Here is a 19,561-nt window from a genome sequence, read left to right as displayed (position 1 = left end):
TAAGTCCTGGCTCGGGAAGTGCTTCGCTATGAAGGACCTCGGAGATGCTTCTTACATTTTGGGAATAAGGATAGTAAGAGAAAGAAGTAAGAGACTAATTGGACTTAGTCAGAATACTTACTTAGAGAAGGTACTAAAACGTTTTAGTATGGAAAACTCAAAGAAGGGAGAACTACCGATACAAGGAAATGCCAAGTTGAGTAAGACTCAAAGTCCGAGTACCGAAGTTGAGATAGCAGAAATGAGCCGAGTACCATACGCTTCCGCAGTTGGCTCAATCATGTACGCTATGACTTGTACTCGCCCTGATGTAGCCTTCGCTTTGAGCATGGTTAGCAGATATCAAGGGAACCCTGGCAAAGCACGTTGGATTGCGGTGAAGAACATCCTTAAGTACCTTCGGAGGACGAAAGAATGGTTCTTAGTCCTTGGAGGGAGTGATGACTTGAAGGTGCGAGGGTATAGTGATGCCAGCTTTCAGACCGACAGGGACAACTACCGTTCGCAGTCGAGCTGGGTCTTTACCCTAAATGGAGGAGCAGTGACTTGGAAGAGTTCCAAGCAAGAAACCGTAGCTGATTCAACGTGCGAATCAGAGTACATCGCAGCGAGCGAAGCGTCGAAGGAGGCAATATGGCTAAAGAACTTCATTGGTGATCTTGGAGTTGTACCGGCCATAAAGGAGCCCATGGAGATTTTCTGTGATAAAGAAGGTGCGGTTGCCTTGACCAAGGAACCGAGGGATCATGGTAGATCTCGACATATCGACAGAAAATATCACTTCATTAGACATCGTGTAGAAGAAGGACAACTCGTAGTGAAGAGGATATCATCAGAAGATAACCCAGCAGATCCGCTTACGAAGGGACTGAGTAGGGTTAAGCACTTGCAGCATGCTAGGAGTATTGGGCTGAAGGATGATATTAGTATAGATTAGATAGTATTAGAAACGTATAATAGATAAATGTAATTAACATTTGATGATTAAATAAAGGAGTTTTATTTATGAGTAAAGTTACTGTCACATGTTAGTTGTTTAACTATTGTTTCACTTTGCATGTTTTGACTTCCAGAATAATTGAGTTTATTAGGAATAATCGAATTATTCAAATGGTCCACAATCGTTCATATGTTGGGAGTAGATATGAATTAAGATTGTCATGAATTGGTGTGTAGAATATCTAAATGGTGTTAGACATAGCAAGGGTTGCTGCAACGTTCATGAGTGCTTATGAACTGGTTTTGAGCATTGGAATAAACCCGCACTTGCTGGAATCACCTTATGGAATACGATATAAAAGGTGATCGCAAGACGATAATATCATATAGTCTTAAAACCTAGATATATGGTTTATTATTTGTTAATTTATTGTGCATTGATAATGCGAAAACGCATCAGTAACTTGATGTTATAAAACGCATTGTTGTGTATTGTTGGTTAATGAATAAGTAAATGCATATAAGTCGAAGTTTATCTGTAAATTTTATCCTAAGAGGGTAGAAGACATATCTTGGCCACTCGATGATTTGATTTGACTTATGTGCCGGGCCCGGTCAGAACTAAATTGATGTGTTCGATTAAGTTCTATGTCGAATAAATCGGAGATCGAGAAATTTAAATGCATGACTAACCATTCCATAGGATTGTCAGCATGATATCTAATAGAGGACTGTACGATCCCTTATCTAAAGGACAAGATTGATTAGATCAGAGTTGATAGCGTCTTTGAGAGCTACGATTGCAAACCGAATTGTACTTGTATAGTTACTAGACTTATCCAAGTGGGAGACTGTTGGAATAGTATCTAAGGCTATAACTATATCCGGTTGTGCATGGTCCTTTTGGGTTGCCTTCACCATAGCAACTTGAAGGATGATTTGTTAAGAGAGAGTAAATATTATAAGGAATAATATATGGCTATTTGATTAATATAAGTCATAAATTAATTGGTATTAATTTGGTGACTTAAATAAGAGGGTATAAACTGTCAATTGTTTGATAGTTACACTTTAGACTATGAATCCTTATCCTAGATAGGATAGACGATTTCTAGGGCTTGGATAAGCCAAAATCGTCCATAGGGTTATCTATGGAATGGATTTGGATAGCCTTAAGAGAAGATTATCCAATTAGGGTTTAGGTGGTAACCCTTAAGGAGTCTACAAGTATAAATAGACCCTAGGGGTGAGGGAATTTGACACATAACCTAAAGCAAGGAACCTCTGGCCAAATTCCTCCCCTCTCCTCTCTCCTAAATCATCTTGCTTTTTGTTGGTGTTTGTAAGCCATTAGAGGAGTGACATTTGTGACTCTAGAAGCTCCAAGACAAACAAGATCAACAAGGAACTCAAGGGTATGATTCTAGATCTGTTTCATCATTGTTATTTAACCTAATTAGCTATTAGAAGTCTTGGATTCAAAGCATGTTTAATTAGAAAGCCTAGATCCGAGCAATAGGGTTTTGCATGCGCACATAGGAAAGTTCTTATGGCTAAAACCCATCAGAAAGATCAACAAGCTTTGCTTAGGAATCAACAAGCATCTATTCTCAACATAGAAAAGCAGCTGGGGCAACTAGTTCAATAAGTGAACGATAGACGACCGGGTGGACTTCCTAGTAATACTGAAAGTAACACAAAAGGTGCACATATAAATACCATGACAACTAGGAGTGGGAAGATTATAACTCCTATGGCCCCTATTCAGTAAGAAGACCCCAAGATGGTGCAAGAGGAAGAAGCAGTTAATGAAGAATCACAAATTCCCGACTCGACTCGCCGAGTCGAGGAGATGGACTCGATGAGTCCCCCATCTGAATAGAAAAGCCAGCCTCCTGTTAAGCCATATCATCCTCCACTTCCCTTTCTAGCCCGAGCTAGACAAGAAAAAATGAAGTTGACTACCAAAAGTTTCTAGAACACATAAAGGTTCTCCAGATTAATATGCCATTCATAGAGGTGGTTGCACAAATGCTGAAATATGCCAAATTCCTCAAGGAGCTTCTAACTAATAGAAAAAAGATGGAAGAGGTGAAGAAAGTGGTCCTAAATGAGAATTTTTCAGCTGCCATGTTGAACAAACTACCTATGAAGAAGGGTGCTCCGGGAAGCTTAACATTGCCTTGCCAATTCGGAAACTTAGCTACCATTTATAAATTGGTTGATTCAGAGGCAAGTGTAAATCTCATGCCATACTCATTTTTCAATAAATTATATTTCCAGAGCCAAGGCCAATTCGAATGGCGATTCACCTACCAAATAAAACGGTCACATTCCAATAGGAATATGTGAAGATCAATTGGTGAAGGTTGCTAAGTTCGTGTTTCCCGCGGACTTTCTAGTTTTTGACATGGAAGTGGATCCTCAAGTCCCGATCATACTTGGAAGACCTTTTTTTAACACCGCAAGTGCTATAGTTGACATGCGAAATTCTAAACTTACCCTTCGGGAAGGAGACGAATCGGTTACTTTTGGGGTTGATCAAGCGATGAAACATCTGAGGAATAGCTATGACACAACATTTTCGGTTGACATGTTGGAAGAGTCAATGGAGGAATGGAATGAAGATGAGCCAAACAAGTCCACCGTTACACATGAAGAAGAATTTGATGCGGAAAGAGACCTGCAGGAAATAGAAAGACTGCTCAAGGAAGCTGGGTATAATGATCTAATCAGAAGTGCAGAACACCCGACTTGCCGAGTAGCCTCGACCGACTCGACGAGTTCATCTGAAGAAACCTGATAAGTCGCGGATTTTATGAAGGACTCAATGTGTTCAGCATTCAGAACGCAAAAACTGAACTTAAGGCACTACCAGATCACTTGGAATAGGTGTTTCTTGAAGATGGCCAACAAAAACCTATAATTATAGTTGCTGATTTAGCCAAGCATGAGAAAGAAAGTCTTGTGGGTGTATTAAGGAAGAGGCAAGGTGCTATAACATGGAAGATAACTGAAATTATAGGAATTAGTCCAGCCTATTCTTCTCATAAGATTAATTTAGAAGATGGAGCTAAACCTGTAGTTCAACGCCAAAGAAGACTTAACCCGAACATGCAAGAAGTTGTAATAAAAGAGGTGTTTAAACTACTCGATGCTAGAATCATTTACTTAATCTCTGATAGCCCGTGGGTGAGCCCGATGCAAGTGGTATCGAAAAAGGGAGGCATGACGGTGGTGGTCAATGAGAATAACGAATTAATTCCAACAAGAACGTAATCGGGTGACGAGTTTGCATGGATTATAGAAAGTTGAATGATGTCACATGCAATGATCACTTTCTTTTACCATTTATCGATCAAATTCTCGAAAGACTCTTCGGTCATTTATATTATTGTTTTCTTGATGGGTTTTCGGGGTATTTTCAAATTCCAATAGACCCACAAGACCTAGAGAAGACCACTTTTACATGTCCAAGTGGAACATTTGCATATAGACGCATGGCTTTTAGGTTATGCAATCAACTGACTACTTTCCAAAGGTGCATGATGGCCATCTTTCATGATATGATCGAGAAGTTTATGGAGATCTTTATGGATGATTTCTCGGTGTTCGGGTCATCTTTTGAAGATTGCTTATCTAATTTGGACTTGATGCTAGCTAGATGTGAGAAGGAAAACCTTGTACTAAATTAGGAAAAGTGCCACTTCATGGTGAAAGAAGGAACTGTGTTGGGTCACAAAGTTTCAAGGAAATGGATAGAAGTGGATAGAGAAAAAGTGGACACAATAGCTAAGCTACCCCCTCCAACTAATGTAAAAGGGTTAAGGAGTTTTCTTGGCCATGCGGGATTTTATCGTCGCTTCATTAAAGATTTTTCGAAGATTACTAGGCTTTCGGCTCAATTACTCTTGAAGGATACCCCATTTGATTTTTCCAAGGAATGTCATGAAGCATTTCATTTGTTAAAGGAAAAATTAACCACTACTCCTATCATGATAGCACCAAACTGGAATCTTCCTTTCGAGCTAATGTGATGCAAGTGATTAAGCTATGGGTGTTGTTTTGGGGCAAAGGATTGATAAACATTTTCAACCAATATACTATGCAAGCAAGACATTGAATCCTACCCAAGAGAATTATACTACTACAGAGAAGCAGCTGCTAGCTGTGGTATATGATTTTGATAAGTTCCGCCCTTATTTGGTATTATCCAAGACCATAGTTTTTACTGACCATTCAGCACTAAAGTATCTTTTTGCTAAACAAGATGCTAAGCCCCGATTGATACGTTGGGTCTTACTTTTACAAGAGTTTGACATTGAAATACACGAAAAAAGGGGAATGGAAAATGTAGTTGCCAACCATTTGTCAAGATTAGAAAACCCGCATTTGGTGGAGTTGGAAGAAAACAAGATTGGAGACGATTTTCCTGATGAATATCTTTTAGTAGTATTTGGAGAAATTCCATGGTTTGCGGATATAGCTAACTACTTAGCAACCAAATGAATTCCAAAAGACTTAACCTGCCAACAAAAGAAGAATTTCTTTTTCAGAAATCAAGTACTACTTTTGGTACGAGTCGTATCTCTTCAAAAGCTGCGCAGACGGAATGATAAGAAGAAGTGGATCCGGGAAAGAAAGTCGAGAAATCTTGGCACACTACCATAGCGGGCCTTCCGGATGACATTATGGAGCACACTACACAGCTAGGAAGATTTTTGATATTGGGTTTTATTGGCCTACAATTTTTAAAGATGTTGCTCAATATGTTAGAGAATGTGATTCGTGCCAACGAGCGGGGAATATATCATCCCGAAATGAAATGCTCCAACATAGCATTCAAATTTGTGAAATATTTGATGTGTGGGGGATTGACTCTATGGGACCTTTCCCAATGTCCAAAGGGAATAAATATATCTTGGTGGCGGTCGATTACGTGTCTAAGTGGGCGGAGGAACAAGCATTACCAACTAATGATGCTCGGGTGGTGGTGCATTTTCTGAAAAACTATTCTCAAGATTTGGAGTTCCTAAAGCCCTCATTAGTGACCAGGGCACTCATTTTGAAAATGATCAGTTAGCTAAAGTATTGAAAAAGTATGGGGTATACCATAGATTCTCCACATCTTATCATCCACAAACTAGTGGGCCAACTGAAGTGACGAATAGGGCGTTAAAAAGGATTTTGGAAAGGTCGATGGGTGGCAATCGAAAGGAATGGTTGGATAAAATTAGATGATGCACTTTGGGCCTTCCAAACAACTTTTAAGACACCCATTGGTACTACACCATATCGGCTAGTCTATGGAAAAAATTGTCACTTACCGGTTGAAATAGAGCACAAGGCTAAAGGTGTGTAATTTTGATTTGGATGAACTTCGAGCCAACCAGTTAATGCAAATGAATGCCTTAGAAGAGCTTAGGAATGAGGCCTACACTAGTTCCTTGATATACAATGAAAAGACCAAGAATTGGCATGATAAAATACTGAAGGGTAATAAAGACTTTAAAGAGGGACAAAAGGTGCTACTCTTCAATTCAAGGTTCAAACTTTTCCTGGGAAAGTTGAAGACACGATGGGATGGTCCACTTGTAGTGAAGCAAGTTTTTCCACATGGAGCTATTGAGCTTGTATCGAGAGACAGGACTCCTTTCAAGGTTAATGGTCATAGAGTGAAGAGATGTGAAGAAGGAATTCCAAAAGATGAAGGTCTTGAAGAAGGGTTGCTTCTGGGAGGAACTACAGAAACTTAAAGCGGGAAGGAGTCCAGCTAATGACTCCTTAAAAAGAAATGCTTCCAGGAGGCAACCCGAGTTTAGAGTTTGCTTTCTTTTTCCTTTATTTTTTCATTTTTATTTTTGTTTTTCTTAGGATCTACTTTTATCAATCTTCTTCTATGCTTATGATGATTGCTTGAGTGCAAGCAATGCTCAAGTGTGGGGTTGGTGGCATACAATTTAAAAACTCAAATTTTTATCAAATAAATTGCAACACTTGTCAAGTACCTAAACGTACTTGGCGAGTCCATTTAAGAAATCCTGATTAAATGCGGAATCGCATTACTACTCGGCGAGTAGGTACATCTACTCGGCGAGTCCACGTATTTACCCGAAAAAAATAATTATTTTCACATTCTGTAAATGAAGGGTTTTTACCCTAATTATAAAACACTTTCAACACTTCATACAGCCGCCAGTCATACTCAACGAGCAAAGTTCTATCAAGCTCTCATCTTGATTTCTTCTGTTTCCTTGCAAATCCAACTCAAAGGTAACCATTTTCTCTCTTAATGTTTTAAAAGTTTCAACCTTTGGTAGATTTATATCCTTAATTTCTGCAAAATCCCGATTTTGACTAAACTTGGACTTTAGGGTTTCGATTTCTTGATAAATTAGATCGTTTTTTTGTGTATATTTAGGCTTAGTGAACATACCGAAGCAAAACCATGGATTAATTTATAGATTTGGATGGTTAATTTCATCTAAACTGGATTGGACTCGCAATGTTCATCCTACTCGCCGATTCGGTTTGTGGACTCGGCGAGTCTAGGTTACAGATGCCAGAATTTTTGTTTGTTTTTATCTTTCTGTGTTTTGTTTGTGGTTTGTTTGGTTTTGTTTTATAGGTAGTATGTCTAGACGGGGACAGAGTTCAAGGGGAGATGGCTATGGGGATCTCACATGGTTAACTTTTCCACAAATTAGCTCAAAATCTTCACTTGCCCGTGCAAAAAACAAGCTGGAAGCATTAAGGCACAAGGAAATATATGTCCCTAATGAAATTGACTGGCATTGGATTGGTTAGACTAGGTTGGAGGAAGAGTTGATCCTTATTTGGTCAAGTCTTTCAACAATGATGGGATGACAATAGTTTGTGATGGCTGGAGATGACTCTTTAAGATTCAAGAGCCTGTTTATCAGGAATTGTGTTGGGAGTTCTTTGCTACCATCTCCTTCCGAGGTGGTAGTGACTATTACAATACAAACATTATTTCTTTTTGTCTTGGAGGGGAGCTACGCCAATGCAGCATTGCAGAGCTCGTGTGGAGGATGGGGATTTATTATTAAAATGTGATTATGTATGAAACTTTTGAAGCATTCCTAGAACATTGTCACAAGGACTTGCCCGAGGAAGTGGTTGCATCGACTTGGTGGAACAGAATCGCCAACCGGGTCTACATTCCATTATCTGCTTAAGAGGGGAGTATCCGTTCCACAATCAATGGCCTGATACATCGTCTTGTCGCAAGTACTAGTAATATGCACAAGGATGATGATAAGGTGCCCACCCTTGACATTTTCTACATGTGGAGCATTATCACACCCAATGTTTTTTTGCAATTTGCCTTATTGCTTGGCAAAGTATTTAGCAGAGGGGGCAGTCAAGGAGCGGATCACCTTCAAGATCAATGGTGGCATGTTTGTCACAAAGTTAGCAAGGGCATATGGAATCTTGGACCAAGGGGCAGCGAGGCTGTTAACAATGATTCCTTCTCCTCTGTTTAGCACTACTTTATTCAAGAGGGCAAGGATCATTGAAGATTATGGTGAAGGATATTTTCGGATCCCTGACGAGGATGCGGTATTAGAGCTCGAGGATCCAGGAAGAAGGGTAAGGCAAAGGAGACAGTATGTACGAGAAGAGCCACCGGTCATTCCGGTGGAAGAAGAAGTACCCATTACTGGTACAATATGAAATAAAGGAGGTACCAGGACGATCTTGGATGGAGCCTGAACTATAACAACGAATCATTTGTTTATTTATTTAAACAAATGAACATTGCGCCTAGGCCCGGGTCTGAATACCCATATGTTCCGAGTTGGGACGAGAGGTTCAATCAAAGAAGAAACCAGGATGGAGGGAGTGGAATGAGAGGAGACGAAGAGGAGGATGAAGATTGAAGTTTTTTTTGTTATTAATTCCGATGTTTGAAAACAATTTTTTTATTTGTTTTGGTTGTTTGGAACTTTTCTTTTTAGGACATTAAATTAGGAGTTTGGTTTTTATCACTTGTGTTTGTCTTATCTTTCAGATTGAAGCTAGGATGCATGCAAGGGTCTCCATTGCCAAGGATAAAGTAAGGGTCAGGTCTAGATGAGAATGTAGGAAGAGTTGAGTTTAGGGCTGAGTCTGTTACTAAAGAGGGATAGAAAGTGTCTTTTAATGAAGAAAAATGAAGGAAGGGCACTGACTTGCTATTACCAACCACATCAGAACTAAATTCAAAGCATAAGATTAATTTATCAATCAGAATCGTACTCGCCGAGTGCATCTTATGGACTCGACGAGTTCCTTCGCAAATTTGCATTTTTTTTTGCTACAAACACGTCTACTCACTGAGTTATCATATATACTCGATGAGTCACTTAATATTTCCTACTCAAGGCTTACATTTTGACTATATTCGATAAGGGCTTTACTCATACTCTGTGAAGATTCATTCCTAAAGATTTTCGAGATCATTTTACTACGTATTTAGAGCCGCACCACACGAGATTTGACACTCAAGGCATGGATGAGCTGTTCCCATGCCTAAATTCAATTGAGGATGGAGTTCAAAATGAAGAAGACCAACCTCATCACTACTACCCCATGGGAGTTTGTTCCAATCCTCTCATTATTTTATTTATCATGCACCACACGAGATTTGACACTCAAGGCATGGATGAGCTGTCCCCATGCCTAAACTCAATTGAAGATGGAGTTCAAAATGAAGAAGACCAACCTCATCACTACTACCCCATGGGAGTTTGTTCCAATCCTCTCATTATTTTATTTATCATGCATAAAAACCAATGGGGACATTGCATAATTTAGGTGTGGGGTAGGGGTTGGTTACACTAGTTAAATTTTAAAATTTTTGCATAAAATTGCTAGGACTTAATTTAGAAAATTTGGTAAAAAGAAATTAGGAATCATGCTAGTGTTATGTTTGATGATTGCATGAAGACCCAAATGTTTAGTTGAGCCTATAGACGTTATAATGCATTTGTGGCCTCCCTTTATTCTAGTGAAATCATCTGACAAAAACACAACCTCTCTTAGTTTGAGGGATGCAATATGTTTAGCATCATATGCTTGAAATATATCCAGGAAGATTATTATCTTTAACCAATAAAGGTTGAAGTTGAGCTCCCCTGCTTAAGCATGTAGGGTTTTGAGTGGAAAAAAAGTGAGATACATGAAAAAAAGAGAAAAGATATATTACAAGAAAAGTTTGAAGAATTTTGGAGTAATCAAAGTGAAGATCAAAAGATCAAAATTCTACAAAAGATCAAAATTCTACAGAAGATCAAAGTTGAAGATACCAAAAATCAAAAAGTTGGTGAATCTGAAGAGATCAAGATCAAATTATAAAAATAGAGAGTTCCAAATAGCACTATAGTGGTATCGGAAAGAGTTGTAATTTTCTAGTTTATGTATGCTTGGGTTGCTCAACCAAAAATACCTTGAGGTTAGGAGATCTTCTGCGGATGGATTCGGAGGGATGCATAAAATGAGCATTGTTCAAAAGAAGTGGGCGAGTGTTTATGAGGATTGTGAGTATTTAGAATTAGGGGGTCCTTAGGAAAAAATTTATACACAAATGCATGCATTGCGGTCTTGGCATAATGGTTGGGTTCGATTGGAATTGTCTTCAATGATATTAGTATGCTAAGATTCAGTTTTGCTTGGGGGCAAGCAAAATTCAATTGTGGGGTATTTTGATATGTGCATATTTAGTTATATATTTAGTATAGATTTTCATTATTTATTAACTAATTATTTACACATTATGGACAAAAGGTACTTGATAGTGTTCAAATTATATTTTCAGTCAAAAAGAGAAGCTCAGAAGCAAAAGGAAGCAGGAGATACGATCGAAAGCTCGGGAATTGAAGAAAGAAGAAAAATGATAAATCCTGAAGCTACTCGGTGAGTAGGGACGTCTACTCAATGAGTACACACGAAGGTTTGTGAAGCAATACGTAAAGACCTTGTCGTACACGGATTCTTCAAGGGGACTCGATGAGTCGGTTGGCTACTTGACGACTAGCCCCTGTTTTGAGAAATCTATAAATAGAAGCAAAAAACCGAATGGAGGTTTTCTCTGGAATCTTGGTGGAGTTACTTTTCGACCAAGGAGATGTCTGGAACCTTGGAAAACGTTGAAGAACCCTAATCCTTCATTCTAAGAAGATTAAGGCAACTTAGGTTTAATTTTACACTTTACCTTTGAATAGAACTATGTTTAGATTGTTTGAATTCGTTTTTAGGTTTTCATATACTGTAATTATGAACTAAATTCGTTAGTTTCTGTTTAGGGTAGAAAAGTTTGCTCCTATGGATTAATTTACTCTTTTGATTAATTGTTATGTGGTGAATCTTGTTAAATTAAGCTTGTTAAAGACCCTTATGCATTAACCATAACTATTTTCTGTTAATTGTTGAGTAATTAAGCTGCATGAACATCTCTTAATTGCTTATCTCATATAATTAATGTGAACACATTGGTATATGCCTAGGAATAGTGAATATGAAACTAGGATTAACTAGAGAATGGGTAAATTAATGTGTGAGCTTGTGTGATACACCATCAACAAGAGGTTAATTGAATCACCAATTTAATTACCTAATTACAAGTCTTATTTAACCCGAATAATTAAACTAGGGAATTTATTAGTTTAATCACTTGATCACTGCTTAAATTAATTTATTTTCTAAGGATTGGTAATAATGAATGTGAATCTAATCACCATAGTCGGTAACCAATAAAAATTAATCCATTACATTACCATAAAAATTAACCATAGGAGTAAATGAATCGAACCTAAATAGAAACCCTTTTGATCATTAAATTTAGTTGGTTTTTACGTGTTTTCAACTATTAGTAGATTAGTTAAGGTTTAGTTAAGTTTCTAGTCTTCCAAAACTAGATAAAACCCTTCCTTTTATTATTTGCTTTTTAGATAATTCTAGTAGTTAGTTTAATTCACCGCTTCCTGTGTTCGATACCCTATTTGCCTACTTATAACACCGATTGATAGGTACACTACCTTTTTGTGTGTTAAATTTATATTTAGAAAGTAGGAATAAAATAGTTGGTTTTACACACATCAATCCTAGATTTCCTGCTTTGATGAAAGATAAGTAAAAATGACGCTACAATCCTTTCTATGAGTAATGAATGGATACAAGTTATATAAAACCCAGAGCAAACAAACAATCGATTGTGTGTATCTGCCTTAAGCCCACAACCAAACAAGGAACACAGAATGAGGCGGAAGGCACACCTCTCATTGTTTGTTAGATCATCGTTGTATATAACCCTGGCGTATTCACTTGGTACTCACGGAGTTAACTGCAATAGTTCCTTTATATTTAATGAAAACATTCTTTAAGAAAACCCTTATTTCTTTTAGTAAAAATGGTAACCATAATGGTTCCTTCTATAATCACTTGGTTTATACTAGTTATATATAATCTAATATCGAATAGATAGTTAGTTATGTAAATCTGCCCTAAGCCCACAACCAAACAGGGAACAGGAAGTAAGGCGGAAAGCACACATCCAACTACCTATCGGGTATTAATTATATATAACCCTGATGTATAAACCAAGGTATTATAGAATTAACCACCTAAGGTCCTTTAAGTTATACTAGTTTCATAAAATGGATTAAACCCATTGCTGGTAAGTTTCTAGTTTAGTTTACTCATGATCTATCTGAAAAGTATGTTTTTGTACTAGAAAACAATGTATTGAATTTGTATACTATGACCTGACCCATACTTGGTACTCCTTATGATTACTTGGTGTATACGCTATATATATATATATATATATATATATATATATATATATATATAGCTAAGATCAAATAGATAGTAGATTGGGTGCATCTGCTCTAAGCCCACAACCAAACAAGGAACAGGAAATGAAGCGGAAAGCACACATTCTATTCTTTGTCGGATCCGATTAATATATATCCCTGATGTATGCACTAAGGAATCATAAAGTTAGCATTATAGGCCCCTTTCTACTGAATGTAATATGACTCGACTGTTCTGTTTGTCGCTTGTATTGATGTAAGTTTGCTGTTGTCTTTTAAATTGACACAACTGAAGTATTGAATACTATAAAACTAGCTCGTTTTATTAGTGTCATAATGTGATGTGATTGTACCCATACTATACGCTCTCCCTCCAAGAGATTCTGGTTACAAAACACGACTTCAGCAAACAAATTATTGAGCCGTGAAGTAATATCACATTAAGGTTATCTTGTTCTTGTATACCATATTTATTATCACCTTTTGTTTAGAACAAAGAGTTAGTGATCATTGGTATAATGTTGTTAATCATCATTTTTTCTTCTGTTATAGTATTTAGCATGTTCTCTCTATTATCGTGTATTGTATCTTCCTCCCTGTTTCTCTTTATAGTATGTTCTCTCCATTATAGTGTGAACTGAACCCCTAAACTATACCTATTATAGTTTACTAGTATGATTACTTGAGTTGATACTGACTTGAAGAAAATACTCATTTGATCTACTAAGTTATGATTGTACAGATTGTACTTTAAAAATGGAGTTTTGTAAACTATAAAGTAACATAACTTTTAAAAGAGTTTTTGACGTTTTGATCACTTAATAAAACATAAGCAATCCTTTAAAAGATGTTTATAACAAAATATTTACATAATTAACATTGTGTTTAACTTGTATCCCTCCCTTAAAAGCATTTAAAACAATTTAAAATATTGATTATAGGGTATGAACTCACCTTATGGGGGTGATTCAATTGTACATGCGTGTAAGGATGAGAAGTTCCACGAATGAACTCCCGAGACACAAACGAGTCCTAATGACATATAATAGCATATATTGGCATTAATTTAGTGTTTAAAGAGACTATAATGCAAGAAACACTCCAAGGGTCTAAGGAACACTTGAAGTGAAGTGATCAATCACGTCTGATTGATCAAAGGGATGTTTATGGCCACCAATTGGTGTTTACGGCCATGGAGTGTATGGCCGTAAGCTCATGGTAAAATGTGCACAAGAGGGTGATTGGATAATAGGGAAGCTTGTAGGACTATTTATTAACAAGAGGATGAGCAAAACTAACCTTTTAGAAGGTTTTGAGGTGTTTGCCGCCACACCAAGTGTGTATGGGTATAAACACTCCAAATAGTGTCATTTTGGGTCTTAAATCAAAGGGGTTTCAAAGGTTCAAGTGTTCTAATGGATGGCAAGAACCTAGAAGTGTTTGAGGTTCAAAACATGATCAAAATAAGGGTTTATGGCCATAACCAAGAGTTTACGGTCGTAAACTCTTGAAGTTTATGAGATTGATAATGTTTCAAGACTATGGTCTAGTGTTTAACATGACTAACTAGATGATAGATGGAATACTCACACTTTTGAGGGCCCTTGAGGAGTTTTCGACCACCAAGAACAAGTGTTTGTTCTTGGTGAAAGATGATGATTATGAAGATCTAAACAAAAGAGTTGATTTTTTTGGATGGAATCAAAGGATGATACATGATTATGATGAATAAAAACTCAAAGATGGAAGGCTTGATGATGTTTCAAGTCTATGGTCTAGTGTTTAACATGACTTATGTTTTTGAAGATCTAGGATGAATGGCTTGATGATACTTGAGAGAGAATTGAATTTTCTTGAGTTGAAAGTGTAAGAATGAAATAAAAGTGAAGGAAATGAGACTTAAGGCGGGGAGTTTACGGCCAACCATGAGTTTACGGCTGTAAACTCATGTGTTGTGGCAGTGAACTCCTTTTTGTGGTATTTAAGGCTTGAATGTTGTACAGTGACTCTAGTAGGTACTTCCTAAAAATCATTCCTTGAGTGTACTAGGCTTAGAACACTCAAACAGACTCAAAACAGTGCTAAAAGATAGTAGGAGCGAGTCTGACTTAAGGTTGATTGGCTTGACTTTACAAGGCAAAAATTTTCAGGTTGTCACACTATGTACATGAAAACATCACTAGTGTATATACACGGATTTAGACTACATCCCAAAAGAGTAAGTAGAGTATGCTCTACTTGCGAGGAGTATGATTCGGATTCCTACTGGATTCAGCCAACAATCTAGCCAACTAGCGTTCTGTGGCATGTATACACCTTTTAAGTGTCGTTTGACTTTCTCGAAGTTCTCTAACTTCAATTCGGCTTGCCGTTAGCTCCTTTCGTTAGGTTTCAGTAATATTGTTGGTTGTTTCCTGGTTTACAATTAGGTGGTGAAGAAGGACTGTGTTAAGTCTTGGGGTAGCACTAACTTGTATGACTCCGTCAATAGCATATCTTCATTATTCATCATTACACGCAACCCAACGAACTAACACAAGAAGGGCTCTATCTGCTGATCCTCCTTCATCCAGATTGTAAAAGCTTCAGTCTCTATTATAAGGATGGTCCTGACCCTGCTCATGAGTCCACCTGTCCAAGTTCACTACCCACTGAGGTGTCAGATCATGAAAATTTTGTCAAGGATTCGGATTTTGGGCAACTTGAGGTGGGTTATAGGCTCCTGATTCTGAGTCAGAATCTTCAGGAAAATCCTCTCCTATTGGATCTGCAAGATCATCCTCGGGTTCAGCATTGAACCATCCCCCATTTCCTTGATTAGGAAACTACCGATCTCCCAGTAAATGGAAACCATCCATGTTATCTAAGCGAGACTAGGGAGATAAGAGACATCTTATAGATTTGATATATTCAAATAAACAACTTCGGGTTTCCTTATAAGAAACTTATGGTTAACTGTTAATGTATTCTGTATGGCATGACTTGTACTAGGTACTTCTATAACTACAAAGTGTATACTAATTATATATAACTTGGGTAGAATAGACCTTCGAATAAATGATCCTGCTCTAAATCCACAACCAAAAAAGGAACAGGAAATAAGGGCAAATGTCATATTTTCCCATCAAACTTTTCGTGTTTGATTTAAAAGGTCCCCAAACTATTTTTTTCACATTAATGAAATATACTTCATTTGACCGTTTAATTACATCCCTTTACCGATTGTAAAAGGTTTATCCCCTATTTTCGTGACATGGACACCACCGTGGAATATTAATGTTCAAATCTTGGTCCCCAAGAATTGCAAGCCATCGCTAATGGTCCCCTTATAAACCCGTCTTCCCCTAAATCCGTCTTCCCCACCACTTTGTTACCCTAATCCGTAACATTCACGTCATTGGATTTGCTTTTTTTCCCACCTATAAATCAAGAAGATGGCCTCGGAACAAAGCTTCTCCTATGGTGCTTTCATAGCTTCGGAACTAGACTTACCAACTGATTACGAACTTCATGCCATGAAAACCCAAGTGTAGATTCAGGAAATGCGAGATGAGATGCGACAACAACTTGGTGAGTTTAGGGAGTAGATACATAACTTGAAAATGAAAGTGACCATGATGGGTGTTGTTGGAGTTGCAGTGATGTTGTTGATTGGGGTTCGTGTTTGCGTCGAATGCAGTGGATGGGGATTTTGGTGGGTGTAGTTTAGTTCGTAGCTAGCACGATGGCGATTAGTCTCTTTTGGGTTATCAGGGTTGTCGAAGGTTGTATCTTTTTGTCTAATTTCGTCATCTGCTAGTATATATGTATGTATTAGGTTATGTGTTGTTAGTTGAATTGAACAATGGTGCCCATTGAGGATGTAATGGTGTTTAGAACCATTTTTTTTTTTGGGGGGGGGGGGGGGGGCGTTGTTACGATAATAACCTCAGTTGTAATGGATGAATGAAATGAAATGTGGTTCCTATTATAACCATTGTTTTGCTTTGCATATGATGTTATGGTTTATAATGAAATGCACCAAATGTGAAGGTCGTATGTTGCAGGACTTCAATTTCCCCTTGAAGTATGGTTTGTAATGAAATGTACCAAATGTGAAGTTCCTATTATAACCTTATGTGGAAGTACATTGTTATGTGGAATTGCATTGTAAGTACAGTTATAAAAAAAACATTCATGTTACAAACAAAAAACAAACATCCATACATTCATTAATATCACAACTTGGTGTTTTAAAGACACATTAACATACTAAACAAGAAGACCTTGCACCATAACTAACATACTCCAAAAACATATTTAATCCAAGTCCATTGGTTTGCTTGATGTATCACCTTCACCGTTTTTGTGTTGGGTCAAAAATATGGTTTATACTTTACTTTTTCTAGAAAAATGTATTTTTGTGTCTTGGACCATAAACAACTTGGTGTTTACGGTCGTATACGTGTTTACGGCCGTGTTTATGGACGTAAACCCATTTACGGCCCATGTTCTTCGGCCCATGTTCCCCTTGTATATATATAGGTGTTAGGGTGAGGAGTAGAGATTGATGAATAGAAGAGAACATAAAGGAGCTTATGTGTGTGTGTGTGTGAATCTCATGTAAAGGAGCATCATTCCATTGAAGATTCATATTATTATTTTTCTCCTTCTCTTGTATTTGATTTGACATCATCCTTTTGATTGGGATTCCGCACCATCAAACAGATCTGATTGATACATAGGCAAATTAGGGACTTACAATTGGTATCAGAGTCTAGACTGTATCAGTCAATTTTGTCAATTCTGGAGCATATTTGATCTTATTTTCGAAATACTTATGGGTTTTTGGATAGATCTCTAAAAATTAAGGGGGGTTTCTTCTTTGCATTTTTCATAAAAACGAGTTTTTGATCGACTTTTGGAGCAAAAAATGATGAGAAACGTCGTTTTTTCACGAATCTGTTGAATGTTTATGGCCTTTGAAGGGTTTACGGCCGGAAACTGTTTACGGTCACCGGAGTTTACGCCCGGTGGTTTACGGCTCGGCTCAGTGGACGGCTAGGGTTCCTCGCATCAGCACCTTCATAAAAAAACGGAAAGGAATTGAGGGTGTCCGGGATCGAACCTGGGACCTCTAGATCATAAACACAACGTCTTATCCAAGTCGGCTACCTGATCCCTTGTTACAATCCTTCGAAATTTAATTCATAACCCGTTATTCTTGGTTTCAACTCTCAAAATTTGACACTTTTAACCCAAAATTCAATTTCTTTTAGTTTTTTTTTTTAATTCCTTTTCATCCAAAATAATATATATATATATATATATATATATATATATATATATATATATATATATATATATATATATATATATAATTATAATAAAAATAATTAATAAATAAAATTATATTTTGATTTTTGACTTTTTTTTAACTTTTGACCTTAAATTTTGACTTTGACTTTCAAGTTTGACATTTGACTTTAAAGTTTGACTTTTTCGTTTAACTTTTAAATTTTCAAATTTAGTTTTTCGGTTTGACTTTTAAGTTTGATTTTTCAAGTTTGACTTTTGAGTTTAACTTTTTAAATTTGACTTTTAAGGTTGACTTTTCAGGTTTATAATCAAAGGGTTTGACTTTTAAGTTTGATTTTGGCTTCTAGTTGTGCTTTTTAATGGATTTTAAGGTCTACAAGGGAAATGAAGACATGAAAAAGAGTCGTCAAGATATGTTAAAACAAAATTTCAACTTGTTCAACTACATTCCCGGAGAAACCTTGGAAGCTCAGTTGCAGCGATTTACCACTCACTACTGAGATGAATATAGTTGGGATCTTCTTGACCAAATCTGAGATAAACAAAAAGCTACTGAATTCACTTCCAAAATCGTGGGATATGAACGTAGCTATCATCAAGAAGATAAAAGATCTCAATCGTCTTAGTATTGCTGATGTACTTGAAGAGCTTGATGCTTTGAAATGTGGAAAAACAATGAGTTCCACAAACATCCCGGTCAATTAAGTTTCATGTACTCCATCTTGTGAAGATACAATTAAAATTCTTCATGAACATAATGATTTGCTAAAAAGGGATGTCGAGGACCTAAAATACGAAGGATATTAACTTAGGAAAGGACAGAAATCCCTAAAGGCTGAATTAGAAGCAAAAACCAAAGACTTTAGGAAGCTTCAGGAAGAGTATAACAACAAGTGAAAATTATGACTATATTAAGAGACAACTTGCTGCAATAACTGAAGAACTTGACACTTTGAAAATTAAGTGTGGAAAAACAGATGTTAGTTTCAAAAATTATATTGCGTCAAGTCAGACAATTGAGTCCTTATTTGAAACCCAATTAAAATTCAAAGATAATCAAAACAAGGGTCTAGGGTATGATAGTGTTCCTCCACCTTTCGATCATAACTACACATCCATCCCTATGACACAGGAAGAAATTGACAAGGAGGCACATATTCATTATGGCAAACCATCTGGATTTGTGTCAGGAAGTATTCATGTTGAAGATTCTAATGTTTCTACTTTATGTGCAGGTAAAGTAGCAGAAGATAAGAACAAGGAGAAAATCATTAAACAAACCAACATCTCCTTGAGCTCTAAATCTGTTGCTTCGAACTCAGTTGCTTCTGATCAACCTTCCATTGAGAAATACAGGCCACCAATTCCAGCGCAACAGAGTGCTTGTTGCAAGTGTGCATGTGGAATCAACAAGAAACGAGGCAAGGATACGCCACCAGGGGCAGGAAGGAACAACTTCCCAGTGAAGAAAAAGGCATGTTTTCACTGTGGAACACCTGGACACATTG

General features: G+C 37.1%; 1 protein-coding gene across 1 annotated transcript; it reads left to right on the top strand.

Moving 5' to 3' along the window:
- The first annotated feature begins 4,649 nt into the window (after positions 1-4,649).
- LOC145045058 (putative mitochondrial protein AtMg00860) lies at positions 4,650-4,976 on the top strand. The gene has a single exon (XM_078993405.1). It carries the CDS (start codon positions 4,650-4,652, stop codon positions 4,974-4,976), a length of 327 nt encoding a protein of 108 aa, XP_078849531.1.
- The last annotated feature ends 14,585 nt before the right edge of the window (positions 4,977-19,561 follow it).

This window comes from Lactuca saligna, chromosome 5 (genome assembly GCF_052625555.1).
Source record: "Lactuca saligna cultivar CGN05327 chromosome 5, ASM5262555v1, whole genome shotgun sequence".
Classification (NCBI taxonomy): domain Eukaryota; kingdom Viridiplantae; phylum Streptophyta; class Magnoliopsida; order Asterales; family Asteraceae; genus Lactuca; species Lactuca saligna.
Note: the sequence above shows the minus strand (reverse complement) of the source record. Positions and strands in the feature narration are given on the sequence as shown.

What these genes read in the sequence shown, in the direction of transcription:
- LOC145045058 (XM_078993405.1), top strand. Translation starts at nt 4,650, where the DNA reads ATGGTGAAAGAAGGAACTGTGTTGGGTCACAAAGTTTCAAGGAAATGG.